At 42.1% G+C, this 14,392-nt stretch overlaps 2 protein-coding genes across 2 annotated transcripts; both read right to left on the bottom strand.

Moving 5' to 3' along the window:
- Window positions 1–7,036: 7,036 nt before the first annotated feature.
- LOC119657583 (DNA-directed RNA polymerase I subunit RPA12) lies at window positions 7,037–7,667 on the bottom strand. The gene is made up of 3 exons (XM_038064562.1): window positions 7,497–7,667; window positions 7,223–7,439; window positions 7,037–7,162 (listed from the first exon to the last, which is right to left on the bottom strand). The coding sequence occupies exons 1-3, from the start codon at window positions 7,612–7,614 to the stop codon at window positions 7,138–7,140; spliced, it is 360 nt and encodes a 119-aa protein (XP_037920490.1). The 5' UTR covers window positions 7,615–7,667; the 3' UTR covers window positions 7,037–7,137.
- A 4,954-nt stretch (window positions 7,668–12,621) lies between these two features.
- On the bottom strand, window positions 12,622–13,426 carry LOC119657640 (transcription factor Adf-1-like). Its single transcript, XM_038064645.1, has 3 exons — window positions 13,268–13,426; window positions 13,057–13,204; window positions 12,622–12,996 (listed from the first exon to the last, which is right to left on the bottom strand). The coding sequence occupies exons 1-3, from the start codon at window positions 13,419–13,421 to the stop codon at window positions 12,633–12,635; spliced, it is 666 nt and encodes a 221-aa protein (XP_037920573.1). The 5' UTR covers window positions 13,422–13,426; the 3' UTR covers window positions 12,622–12,632.
- Between the last annotated feature and the right edge of the window lie 966 nt (window positions 13,427–14,392).

Genomic DNA, 14,392 nt, shown 5'->3' with positions numbered 1-14,392 from the left:
ATTTTTATCACGTGCCTTGACTCAATAGTCAAGAAAACTAAAGGCATGAAGTCTCGAGACGGATTGATACCACCGAAGATTTCAATCCCAAAGCAACTACACTCCGTAACGGCCTAATAAGGGAGGGGACACAATCACAAAGAAAAAACCTAATGCGTTTCTGTGGAGTTCCTAGATATATCATGTTTTACTTGAATGAATCACGTTTATGAAATTACCCTTTGAACACGTTTACATAACTCTTCTAAATGTGTATTCTCTTGAATTGCTTTTGATCTTAAAATTATGAATGTAGCAAAAATGTATTTTCTAATGATTTTTGCACACTAAATAAAATGAAAGTCACAAAAAATAAAAGGTTTCTTTTAATTCGTATTGTCGAAGCTTTCGTTTCAATTTTCCGATATGCTTCTTTGTGAAATTTCAATGAACCTCAATCAATTCACTGTCTGTCTGTCACACGCGCTTTTCTCCAAAACAGCTAAACCGATCCGAACGAAATTTAGTGGACATATGAGAACTATGAAATCTCACGCAAACAGTGACTTAAAGGGGGCTCCTCACACATATAAAACGGAGAGTTAAACATTTTTTTCATCGAATATAGTTGTGTGGGGTATCAAATGAAAGGTCTCAATTAATACTTTCCGAATCTGATATTAGTTTTGACTTGAATTGTGAAGTACGCAAATAAGGAGTCAAATTGTACACACTTAAAGTGGGACAGCACTTATTTTCGGAGATTACCCAACCGAAAAATTCAAAAAAAAAATCAGGAAGGTGAGCTTAGGTGAAATCTAGGCCTCAAAATATGTCCCATTCCGATATCTGCTCAAATAAACTTGCTTATAATATATTATCAACTTTTAGAAATTGACTGGAAAACCCCCCTTCATTGTGTGATACAAAACCTTATTAGAATCAGGTCGATGTCTGTCTATCACACCCAATTTATTCGAAAACGGCTAGACCCATTATCAAGGAAATTGGTGAGAGTATGTGGTCTGTAGTTCCCTTTATATACAATAAGTGGCGCCATTTTGTGTTAAGTTTAATGTAGAATGTACCCATGTGGGGTATCAAATGAAAAACCTCAATTAATACTTTTTCAAACTGGCCCCATATTTGATCTCGGGTGAAACGAAGGGGAATGATGGCCCAAAATATAACCCCCAAAAAGTATAACAGGTCTCGTTCTCAGAACCTATCCAACAAAATCTATCTAAATCAATATGGAAAAAAGGTACTACAGCAGAATGTTTAAATTACCGTCCAATCCGGTTTCTTTCCCATACTATGATGATTTTTGAACGCATTCTTGACAACCATATTCACGAAATCGGTGAAATTACCGTAAATCAAGCCGGATTTGTCTGCGCGATTACTGATGGAAAAACATCTAGAGAAAGCGTTTGGCCGTGTGACACACGAACTATTCTGGTATGCTCTACGACAACACTTAGTACCAGAAGAACTCGTTTCAATTGCGCTATCACGATCCGAAAAGTAAAGTTCGGAGTGTGGCGGGTATATCAAAACCGCATCGTGTCTCTATCCGTGTTCATCAAGGAGGCGTCCTCTCATCGCTCCTCTTTGTTCTTGTTATGGACACCGTCACAGGGGACATCCAACGTCCAGCGCCCTATACACTGCTTTATGCAGATGATGTTTTCCATCTAATAGCAAAAATGAATGATCGCTTCGTGCAACACGGTCTCAGATTGAATCTGAATAAAACTGAGTTTTTGATCGCCGATCCCCATGAAACAGGGATTGTCATTGTCAGCGATAGTGACCTGCCCAGAACTGAGTGATTTAAATACCTCGGGTCAACGCTATCAGCCATTAGAGAACTGCTTTATGAAACTGCTTCAAGGATTCACGCAACCTGCAAACATCTCAAATAAAAAATTTCCCGCTATGTCGCCCGTCCAGTCGGTTTCTATGGTTCTAAGTGTTGGCCGACTATAAAAAACAATGAACGGCGTCTTGCGGTAATGGAGACGAAGATGTTACGTTGGACTAGTGGCGTGATAGGTTTTGATTACATCCGAAATGAGGATATCCGCAATCAATATGGGGTTGCACCGATCGTGGAAAAACTGCGAGAGAGGCGTCTTCGATGGTGTGGTCACGTAATTTGCGCTAATGAAAATTAATTTGCCAAGATTGGTCTGAACATCGACATCGATGGTAAACGACCAAAAAACCGGCCGAAATAAAGATGGCTTGATACGCTTGATCATCATCATCATTAATGGCGCAATAACCGGTATCCGGACTAGATCTGCCTTAATGAAGAACTCCAGACATCCCGATTTTGCGCCGACGTCCACCAATTCGATATCACTAAAAGCTGTCTGGCGCCCTGACCTACGTCATCGCTGCATCTCAGGCTGGGTCTGCCTCGTCATCTTTTTCTGCCATAGATATTACCCTTATAGACTTTCCGGGCTGGATCATCCCCATCCATACGGATTAAGTGACCCGCCCACTGTAATCTATTGAGTCGGATTTTATCCACAACCAAACGGTCATGGAATCGCTCATAGATTTCGTCGTTATGTAGGCTACGGAATCGTCCTTTCTCATGTAGGGGGTCAAAAATTCTTCGGAGGATTCTTCTCTCGAATGCGGCCAAGAGCTCGCAATTCTTCTTCCTAAGTCTCCGAGGAATACATGAGGACTGGCAAGATCATTAGCTTGAACAATAAGAGCTTTAACTCTTTGGTGAGACGTTTCGAGCGTAACAGTTTTTGTATGATGAAATAGGCTCTGTTGGCTGACAACAAGCCTGCACGGATTTCATCATCGTAGCTGTTATCGGTTGTAATTTTCGACTGTAGACAGGAAAAATTATCAATGGTCAAAGTTGTATTCTCCTATCTTTATTCTTCCCGTTTGACCAGTGCAGTTTGATGTTGTTGGTTGGTTGGTTTTCGGTGCTGACGTTGCCACCATATACTTTGCCTTCATTGATGTGTAGCCCATGATCTTGTGCCGATGGCCGCCTGCTCGATCTGGATGAAGGCAGTTTGTACGTCTCGGGTGGTTCTTCCCATGATGTCGATATCGTCAGCATAGGCCAGTAGTTGAGTGGACTAAAAGAGGATCGTACCTCTTGCATTTACCTCAGCATCCCGGATCACTTTCTCGAGGGCCAGGTTAAAGAAGACGGATAATAGGGCATCCCCTTGTCGTAGACCGTTGTTGATGTCGAACGGTCTTCAGAGTGATCCTGCTGCTTTTATCTGACCTCGCACTTTGGTCAGTGTTAGGCTATTCAATCTTATTAATTTCATCGGAATACCGAATTCTCTCATGGCCGTTTTACCCTGGCTACGCTATCATAGGCGGCTTTAAAGTCGATGAATAGGTGGTGCAACTGATGTCCATATTCCAACAGTTTTTGTACCGCTTTCCGCAGAGAGCAAATCTGATCTGTTGCTGATTTGCTTGGAGTGAAGCCCCTTTGGTATGGGCCAATGATGTTGTGCGCATATGGGGCTATCCGGCCTAGCAAGATAGCGAAGAATATCTTGTAGATGGTACTCAGCAACGTGATACCTCTATAATTGCTGCACTATGTGATATCTCAATTTTTATGTTTGAGACAGATTGTAAAGTAATTAAACGCACAAATATTAAAAGAAAAGAAATCCGTCAATTTGTCTTTATTTCGTGCTCGATATCCGACCAAGATCTTCACTCTTGTATAATCTTCTTTTATCTAACTTGTTCACGGCGTATCTCCGATTGAGATCCTTTCTTATCTTAAAGCGTAAAACTGGACAAGTGGAAGGGTTTCAAGCTAAACCTGTTTTCACACACACATATTCACCACACACATGTATTATTGAAAGATCTCCGTCGAGATCTGTTCCCAATTTTCTCATTTGTGTAGGATTGCAAGCTATGGTAACAAGTTAGTACGTCTACTAATTGCGTGTTACCATGCTCGTCCTACACGTTTAACTAAACCTCTTCCACGACAATTATGTAATTACATAGTCTTCATCCGATTGCGCATTGATAATCAATGAGTCGGAGACACTTTAACTCTCATTGCACATTCCGAATACGAAATAAGTGAGAGACATAGAGCTGATATTTTGTCTCAGTTTTAGCTTTTTACACATTTCGATTTCACCACTTAACACAGATAATGCCTCGTTGCCAATCGTCAGGCATTGATTCGCTGTCTCATACCTTGAGCACAAGTTGATGAACCACTTGGTGTAACTGGTCGCCTGCATATTTAACCAATTCGACTGTAATTCCATCGGCTTCTGGCGACTTATGATTTTTAACCGATGAATTGCACGGACTGTTTCTCCTAAACTTGGTGGTGGCAGTATTTGTCCGTCGTCTTCAGTTGGCGGGACCTCCAACTCGCCGATGTTCTGATTTTTCAGTAGCTCATCAAAGTACTCAACCCATCGCTCTAATATGCCCATTCTGTCGGAAATCAGATTTCCCTCTTTGTCTCGGCAGGATGAGCATCGAGGTGTATAAGGCTTCATCCTGCTGACTTGTTGGTAAAACTTCCGCGCCTGGTGCGGTTGCTCCCTGTACTGTTCTAGTTCACAGACTTGTTGGTTCTCCCAGGCTTCCTTTTTCCGTCTGTGAAGTCGCTTCTCCGCTCGACGGAGTTCGTGGTAAGTCTCTGCGCGTGCCCGCGTTCTTTGAGAATGCAACATTACTCGGTATGCGGCATTTTTCCGCTCCGTTGCTAGCTTACATTCATCGTCAAACCAGCCGTTCCGACTTCTTTTGCGGCTAGGGCCAAGTATGTTTGTGGCCGTATCAGTGATAACGTTCTTCAGGTGATTGTGAAGATCATTTGTTGATGCTTCATCTCCAGGTCCTCTGTTGACTACGGTTATTGCGGCATCCATTTCCCTCTTATAGGTGTTGCGGAGGGCTGTGTTGTGGATGGCTTTAGTGTTAACCCTCACCTGATTGTCAGAGAAGATTCTGGGTGGTGTTGTTATTCGAGCTCGGAGCACCATGCCAGCGAGATACTGATCCGAGTCTATATTGGCCCCCCTATATGTTGTGACATTCATCAAGGCTGAGAGGTGGCGGTGTTCGACCAACACGTGGTCAATTTCGTTGAAAGTTTTCCCGTCTTGAGAGGCCCACGTATGTTTGTGGACTGCTTTCCGCGCAAACCAGGTAATTCCAACAACCATTTCGTGTGACATTGCTAATTGAATAGTCCGCAGTCAGTTATCATTTGTATTTTTGTGTAAGCTATGGGTGCCAGCGTATCGCCTGAATACGGGCTCCTTCCCTACTTGACTGTTAAAATCCCCAAGTATGATTTTGATATCATATCTGGGACAGGCTTCGAGGGTTCGTTCTACTGCCTTGTAGAAGGTATCCTTCTCCGACTCTGGAGTCTCCTCTGTAGGGGCGTCAACGTTAATGAGGCTCATATTTCTAAATTTGCCTCCCAAGCGTAGAGTGCATAGCCGTTCGCTTATATTTTCAGGTTTCATTTTTGGCTGACCAAGAAACCTACTCCGAGCACATGGTTTACTGGATGGCCACTGTAATATATGGTGTAGCGGCCTTTCTCCAGGAAACCGGTCCCTGTCCAACGCATCTCCTGTAACGCTGTTACATCGCCTGTGCAAGTTTCCTACGTTTTTCAATTAACTTCCATGTCACGCGATTCAACCAAAACTTAAGGCGCCTCTGCAGAACGTGGCAAACAATCTTATTTGCAGAGACCCATTGTTCATCAGTATATTCCAGCGAACTGTTCAAAATGTTTGTCGTCCGGTTAGCAAAATAGTTTTCCTACTGTCGAAAGACAAGCAAGCCTCGTAAGTGAAACGTGTTGAGCTTCGGGTGTCGAAGCTCCCCTCCTTTGGGAGAAGACGCGGACGAAATACGAAAGCGAAATCAAGCTCAAGGCAAATGTCTCTTAATCTACAGCTGATCCCGATGAGGTCGATCTGATTAGACGTATGTTGCAGGTTATTTCAGACCCAACTGGCCTCTTAGCAGAGACTGTTTTCGAAGAACGTGTCACTAATGACGAGGCGGTGCAAGTTCCAGAAAGCCGTAGACCTTTCACCATTGTCGGCCCGATCGCCAAGACCATATTTCCCCATCACATGTTCGAGGAAGGTGTTATTAAAGCCCATCTTGCGTTTCAGATCACCCACCTCGATCTCAATGTCACTTGTAGGAAACCTTCCCTGAATTGTATGTAGTCGCTCATAGAAAAAATCTTCATCTTTTCTATAAGAAGTCTTCGTGGCTGTATTGCAATGCTCCCTAATCAAGGCTCTGTCATAGACCAGATTTCAATTCATGGGAGTACGCCTTGCGGCAGCGCTCAGCAACAGTCCGACATCCGTTTCCCGCCTACTACGACTATGATTTTCAGAGTACAAGCGCACATCGCCTTAGCGTGTCAAGAGGGAATAGAGTACTCTCCCGAGTCCCACAATCTTACTTCGCTTAAACCCAGAATGTCCTGGGCTGAACAGCTTGCATACATATATTGCCGGAATTCTCGCTAAAGTTGGAAAAAGGGGAGCATTCTGAAAGCCTTGGATACCTTTGCTGAGGAACGTACATAAATTCCAGGAGCGATTCAAAAACAGCAGAAAGTCGAAGCCGTGAATGGAATCTCTATCTGAGGCAATATTAACGTTTCATTAGCAAGGAAGTTTCGTAATTACACGTGCTAGTCCACAAACCTCTCCACTTTACGATAAGCAGGGAATATTTTAAGAGAATTCTTGAAACTCAGGTCAGTTGGCAAGAATAGTCTAGATTCATTTTTTCGTATGCAAGGTCGCGCTGAGAGGTATGATGGAATCATTGTAAGCAACCCATACGCTGAATATTATATGTTGAACCCTTGTATATTCCAATTTCTAACCAACAACTTATAGCGCGATGGTGCAGTAAAGAAAACTTCCAATCCGAACGGTACCAATCAATGCAAACACAAGTTCGATTATGCGGTTAAGAGGCAATGGTAGAAAAACAAATAATTAGAAAACGCACCGTGTTACAATCTATCCCGTTTATTTAAGTCCTTAACTTACAAATATCACAATTGTTATGTTAAATTTACATAATCCGAAAGGTCCATGGGTCTCTAAAAGCTTTCTACGAATTCTCGGATTCCTTGAACCTGGACAGAAATAGACTCATAAATATAAACTGATTAAAATTTGGTAAAAACTCTACTCACTTGCACTTGAGGCACGTGAAGAAAACCGTCTGCCCTTCGTCTGCAGACCTCAACTGCAGAGTCGCGTAGGACATTTTATCGTGTCCGCACTTAGGACACTTCCTCTCCACGACTGGTCCATCCGCCACATCCTGTTCCTCTTTCACTTTAGCATCTTTCTCCTTGGGAACGTACGTATTAAAATGTATTGTGTACTTGATTTTCATGTCACCGAACACTGAAAAGCGTTAAGATTACATCCGAACTTAAGGGAGGGAAACTCATTCACGCTTACCTTCTGGGTCGAAATCCTTTTTGCAGTTGTAGCAGACAACATTGCCTTTCATCGGCAGAGGCGGAAATATCGAACCACATTCAGGACAGAATCCTGGTTTTGCCTTAAAAACGTCCATGTCGACGTTAGCCGGGAGAGGACAATAATAACACTCGCACGTGCTTGGGGATTGTCAAATGTGAGTCAAGCGATTGTAGGGACACCTCTTATGAAGTAGATGAATTACATTTAGGAATACATTGCGCTTGAGCATGGTTTGAGGCAAGGCTAAAACACAAAGTACGTTTGAAAAAGATGAATTGACCGAAGCAATTTAAACTGGAGCAAAAGCAATGGCTCCGGTTTAAAAATAAAACGATTTTTTTTCTCTTATTTGTTTGAACAAAAGTTGCATACATAATTTTGGAAAACTGCTCGGTTTTATAAAAATACAGTGCCCGACAAAGAAATGTTCGCTCAAAAGAAAATTCTCGGGTTGATCATGAAACTGGAGAATAAAATTGTGTTTCATCTGATTGAATGGGAAGTTCTTATTATTTACACCTGCAGAAGTTGGTCCCCCCCCCCCCTGTTGTCCCTCAATTGATGTAAATTTTCAGGAAAATCGTCTGGAATTACAGTAAACCATATCGTTTCTAAAGTTTTTTCTAGATTTGGTTTGTTTTTCCTCGATCTTTGTTGCAATCCCTTCATGAACGCCGATTAGTTCTCTATGGGGTTCAAATTTGGACTATTTTTTAACCCTAGCCGCGACTATATCAAGTTCCTCCTTCCATGATGCTATCTGCGAATAAGAACCATAATGGGACTAAAACTGATAAAAAATTTCACATGGAGAAAATTTTGTTTACTTACTTCTTTACGGGCTCTATGACACCGGACTGAATCGTCCTGAAACATTATTTCATCAAAGCGCTCATGTAGCGCTTCTACCGTCGAAACAACGCAATTTCTGATAACTTTTTTGCACTTTTCTGCGTTGATAGCCACCCTTAGAAACGAAAAACGACCAATTCCTATGGATGTTATGGATCACTACATCTTTACCGAGGGGGAATGGCGTGCAGTTTGTACAACATATTTGGGATCAGATTTCTGTTATTTTCTTCTTTCATTTGGGGACGCATTATAAGATTTCAGTAAAGTTAATTTCCACTTATTAGATAACATAACTCGGTTCCAATCGTCCACAGTCCTGTCACGTGATTCCAATGCCTTAAATTGGGCCTTTTTTGCTGGTCTTCAAACCCTGAGCCCTAATTCATTCAGTCGTCACTTAATCGTTTTCACACAAAGTGTCATATATCCCCTTTCCAGAAATTCAGTGCGTAATTGGGGAGCAGCTGCAAAACTATCTCGCAAGGATGCCGTCTTTGGCATACTCAAAAAAATGTATAATATTTGCCTTAAAAAAATTGATTTTTATCCCAATTTCTCTATTACACGTACAAACTGCCTTCATCCTCATCAGACTGCGCAAGATCTTGGGCTGCACATCAATGAAGGCAAGGCAAGTCAGCACCAAAAACCAACCAACCAACATCAAACCGCACTGGTCAAACACGAAGAAGAATAAGGATAGGAGAATACAACTTTGAGACCATTGATAATTTCTCCTATCTAGGGTCGAAAATCACAACCGATAACAGCTGCGATGATGAAATCCACGCACGGTTGTTGTCAGCCAACAGAGCCTATTTCAGCTTACAAAGACTGTTCCGCTCGAAACGTATCACCATAGGGTCAAAGCTCTTACTGTACAAGACTATGATCTTGCCAGTCCTCATGTATTCCTCGGAAACTTGGGTTCTTAGCAAGAAAAATTGCGAACTCTTGGCCGCGTTCGAGAGAAGAATCCTCCGAAGAATTTTTGGCCCCCTACATGAGGATGGACGATTCCGCAGCGTAGATAACGACGAAATTTATGAGCGATACCATGACCTTCAAGTTGTGGATAAAATCCGGCTCAATAGTCCGATATGTAGGATATAGCGCGTCAACCACACCCACGCATCATCACTGTCGGTTTCCGGCAATGATGGGCAAACAGGACTACGAGAGCCGAATGAAAGACAAGCTCGAGATTGGACCTCACAGAAGACTAAAAGTGAATGCTCTACAACAACTTGTAAAATAGGTGGATTCCTCATTAACTCTCGGGAATACATTCTTCAAATTTCGTTACAGAAACTGCTCTAACAAAAAATTTTGAAGAGGTAAGAATCTGTGGCCGTTCTGAGGAGGCCAATTGGTGCTGTGGTGCCCCGTTTTGATGCCAAGTTTAAAGAATTGTCAGAACGTAGCAAGCGGCAGAAAACTATGGGACTACGGAGAGATGTATCAGCCAAAGATCTGGTATATGCAGCTGGTGGGCGCTAATGGGAACACACACGCATCAGTAATGATAAAAAAAATGTAGCATCTATAACGAGTGCCACTGAAATTCGCAAATCGATTATTTTAAACCGAGAAGCAGTGAATTGTGAGAAATCACACTCCAAAAAAGGTGTTGCCTATTTTCGTTAAAGAGGACTTTACAAGAAGACAGTGGAAAATAATACAGAATGCAAATAAAGAAATTTAACTAACTCGGAATAAATTCATGTTACTGAAATCAAAAGTAAAAGTCCTTCTCTCTGCATAGGGTATTAATGTGATCAATGCAGGGGGATCCAAAACGGAAACTAGCCTGCTCTTTGCCGATTAAGCTCTCGTGTACCTATACGACAGAAAAAGGTTGCTAATGGTAGATCTGCCCTTTTCTGGGAGTATTCCCTGCTTATCGTAAAAGAAGACAGAAGTATTTAGGTTTTAGCATTCTTTTACGATGAGTAGGGAATAGTTTAAGTGAAATCTCAACACCCATCTCACGGGGAAGTTAATATCTTAGTGGATTGAAAGCATAATAAATTATTAGGGAGTACTATTGGAGGCCCCATCCTATACGAGGGGAGACCCAAAAAAACGGGAATTTCGTCATAACTGCTTTATTTCTCAATATTTTTACACCAAATTTTGATCACCTTCAAAGTATTCGCCTTTGATTACAATGTACTTCTCCAAACGATTCTTCCATTGTTCAAAACATTTTTTAAATTCACTCATCTGGATGTCCTTTAAGCCTTTCAGCGATTTTTGTTTCACCTCCTCCACAGTGGGAAAACGCTTTCCTTTCATATTCCTTTTGAGTCGTATCCATAGCACCACGATCCATCACCAGTAATAACCTTGGAAAAAAATTCAGGGTCCGCTTCGAGCTGATTTTTAAGCTCAAAACGTGCCTGAAGTCGACGCTCCCTTTGCTCATATGTGAGAAGGCGCGGGACGAATCTGGCTGCAACCCCTTCTCATGTGCAAATCTTCGGATAAAATTCTCTGAATTAAACTCCATGACATTTCCGACATTTCACAGCGTTGATCAATGGTTCGGTGATGGTTTTCACGAACGAGGGCATTGATTTTGTCAACATTTTCATCAGTTTTTGACGTTGAAAGGCGTCCTGAACGAAGTTGGCCTTCAATAGACATTTATCCATTTTTTCTTCTTCTTCTTTTTCTTCAGCCTTTGTCCCGTTCACAAGCGGGGTCGGCTCGTCGTGATCGGCTTCGCCATTTGGCTCTATCAAATGCCTGATCTGGGTGCAATCTCGAGGCTTTCAAATCCCCATCCAGCGTATCAAGCCACCGTTGCTTAGGTCTGCCTTTTGGTCGTTTACCAACGACTTCGATGTTCAGACCAATCTTTGCAAGTGAATTCTCGTTTGCACGAATTGCGTGACCATACCATCGAAGACGCCTCTCTCGCAACTTTTCCACGATCGGTGCAACCCCATAACGATCGCGGATATCCTCATTTCGGATGTGATCTAAACGTGTGACGCCACTAGTCCAACGTAGCATCTTCGTCTCCATTACCGCGAGACGCCGTTCATTGTCTTTTATGGTCGGCCAACACTCAGAACCATAGAGAGCGACTGGACGGACAACATTGCGGTAAATTTTAGATTTGAGACGTTCGTTGATACGCCGATCACAAAGGACACCAGTTGTGGAACGCCACTTCATCCAGGTTGCGTTAATGCGTGAAGCAATTTCATAACACAGCTCTCCATTGGCTGATAGCGTTGACCCGAGGTATTTAAATCGCTCAGATCTGGGCAGATCACTGCCGCTGACAGTGATTGTGCCTGTTTCATGGGGATCGGTCGTCAAAAATTCAGTTTTGTTTAAATTCAATCTGAGACCGTGTTGCATGAGGCGATCATTCCATTTTTGAACAAGTTGCTCGAGATCATTTTTGCTATCAGATGCTAGGAAAACATCATCTGCATAAAGCAGTGTGTAGGGCGCTGGACGTTGGATATCCCGTGTGACGGTGTCCATAACAAGGACAAAGAGGAGTGGTGAGAGGGCACTTCCTTGATGAACTCCAACAGAGACACGAAGCGGTTTTGATACACCCGCCATACTTCGAACTTTACTTTTCGGATCGTGGTAGAGCAATTGAACCCAGCGCACGAGTTCTTCTGGCACGAAGTGTTGTCGTAAAGCATACCAGATGAGTTCGTGTGGTACACGGTCAAACGCTTTCTCTAGATCCAGAAAGGCAATGTAAAGAGGGCGATGCTTCTCACGGTGTTTCTCCATGAGTAACCGCGCAGCGTGTATTGCGTCAGTAGTTCCGCAGTTCTTGACAAATCCGGCTTGATTCACGGTTATTTCAACGATTTCGCGAATACGGTTGTCAAGAATGCGTTCAAAAATCTTCATGGTATGGGAAAGCAACCGGATCGGACGGTAATTTGAACATTCTGCTGGACTACCTTTCTTTTTCCATATTGGAACAGTGGTACTTTCTTGCCAGTCAGATGGTGTTCTTCCTTCCTGAATAACCCGGTTAAAGAATTCACTCAGCCACGGTGTTGGGTCCCAGCTCTTTGCTTTCCAGAGCTCAGATGCGATGTCGTCAGGTCCTGTTGCTTTCCCCGATTTCATTTGTTTTATTGCCTCCTCGACTTCAGTTGCGCTGACTGGTGGAACTGCTCCAAATGTCGGCAATGATTGTGGAAGTGGAGGATGAGCAAATTCTTCAGTTGAAATCTGGACTTATTAAATTAAACGCTGATTGATGCAATACTACCCTTTATTATTATGCAAATATTTAATTCGTGTTTCGGTTACAATTTGAAATATCTTACATCTAGCTTCATCTTGTCCTTTCTCTGGTAGATCCCTCAGAAACATTATTACCATCTTCATGAATTCTTCGTTCATGTCTGGTTCTCTACTCAAATTTTCAATCTTCTTTTCCAGTTTCATACACAGAGAATTAAATTGATCGTCCCGATTGTTCGAGTACGGGGGCGATGCAAAATTATCCGATGACGATGTACTATCACCCCCACAATCGATTGATACCACCGTATTATCGGTTTCCATTTTTCTGGAACTGCTTGTACAAGACAAAGGGTCGGTATACTTTATCGAGTTATCGATGGAGCTAAATAAATATTTTATCATTAGAGTGAGTTTCAAGTATTCAACTTTTCTAGATACTTACAATCTAGGCTGAATATGATCCTTTAAGAACAGCATCTTTTCATAATGAATCCAGTTTGATTCCTCACCACCAAACGACGGATCCACTTTTCGCAATTCGCGTGAGAATCTTTCCCGCAACGACTTCCATCTCTTCTGGCAGTCGCTTCCTGTAAGGACAAGCAGAAAACTTCGGTTACCATTCAAATTCAATCAGCATCATTGTTACTTACCACTTCTGCCAATTTGCTTCCCGATGGTTTGCCAGAGTTTCACTCTTGTTGCTTTATTTCTACATCCCTTCACATTTTTATCAAAAAGCGGAGGATAGTAAGAAACTAACTCAATAAGGTTTTCTTCAAAATTATCCCCGGGTGGACCAGCCATTCTTTCTAATAAAAGCACGAATTGTAAATACTTTTCACACCACTGGAAAATAATTTATGAAAAGTTCCACTTACGCGTCCTACGACTTTCAAGTTTCTAAACAAAATGATTCTTCAAGCCCAACCACAATAGACATAAGAGAACATATGTAGCTAATATGCCACTTCACTCGATCGGATTTTACTATAACTTCCCTTAATCAACATATGTCAGTAAAATTACCCCGCCGACAGTTTCGTTAAACATTCGTTAAGCATGGCAATTCCGTAGCAAGCGAACTGACCGTGAGAAAATTTCATAATTATGGGCCAACATATGTTTTTCACAATCTTGACAGGTGCCGATGCTGACATTCGTTAAGAAATTCATATCTGAATATGAAGTCCTATGTCTAAGGCCCAACCATATTTGACATAAGAGAACATATAACGAATGTCAGTTTTTAACGAATGTCAACTCTTTGGCTATCAAAATTAAGCAAACAAATGTCGATTCCTAATTGACATTTTGTAGTTTATTGTTTTGCGACAATTCGAAGTGCAATGAATGAGTTAAAACAGATAATTAGTCTATTTGGATTAGTAAATGGTTAAATTTGAATCTCAAATGACACTTTCCTAAAACGGGATGTTATTTTATTGGTATATGCGTATTTCGGGTATCAGTTGCGCCCTTCCTCAGTACATAATGAACTGCCAACAAAATCTGGTTCCTTGTGTTAAGTCCACTATGGGAATCATCAAGCTAAACGGAATGTTCAACAAACTTGTCGACAGGGAAATTCGTGTTATGAAATTCAAGCGGTGGTCGGTGTCCTTTTCAGGTTTTTTTGTTTTTCTCCAGTAATATCCCATCAGGGTCAAAGGGCAGTATAGGTCCCAGAGCGAAACGTGGATTGGTTCCCACGATGGAGCATAAAACCTGGGAAGCGCCTGCTGAACCAACACCAACAGTTCTACTACCAAACCCTA

Source organism: Hermetia illucens, chromosome 5 (assembly GCF_905115235.1).
Source record: "Hermetia illucens chromosome 5, iHerIll2.2.curated.20191125, whole genome shotgun sequence".
Classification (NCBI taxonomy): domain Eukaryota; kingdom Metazoa; phylum Arthropoda; class Insecta; order Diptera; family Stratiomyidae; genus Hermetia; species Hermetia illucens.
Note: the sequence above shows the minus strand (reverse complement) of the source record. Positions and strands in the feature narration are given on the sequence as shown.

Coding starts and splice junctions, on each gene's coding strand:
- LOC119657583 (XM_038064562.1), bottom strand. CDS start 7,614: ATGGACGTTTTTAAGGCAAAACCAGGATTCTGTCCTGAATGTGGTTCG. Junction 7,440..7,496: donor AAAGGATTTCGACCCAGAAG/GTAAGCGTGAAT, acceptor AACGCTTTTCAG/TGTTCGGTGACATGAAAATC. Junction 7,163..7,222: donor TTCACGTGCCTCAAGTGCAA/GTGAGTAGAGTT, acceptor ATTTCTGTCCAG/GTTCAAGGAATCCGAGAATT.
- LOC119657640 (XM_038064645.1), bottom strand. CDS start 13,421: ATGGCTGGTCCACCCGGGGATAATTTTGAAGAAAACCTTATTGAGTTA. Junction 13,205..13,267: donor GAAGCAAATTGGCAGAAGTG/GTAAGTAACAAT, acceptor TTGTCCTTACAG/GAAGCGACTGCCAGAAGAGA. Junction 12,997..13,056: donor GATCATATTCAGCCTAGATT/GTAAGTATCTAG, acceptor ATATTTATTTAG/CTCCATCGATAACTCGATAA.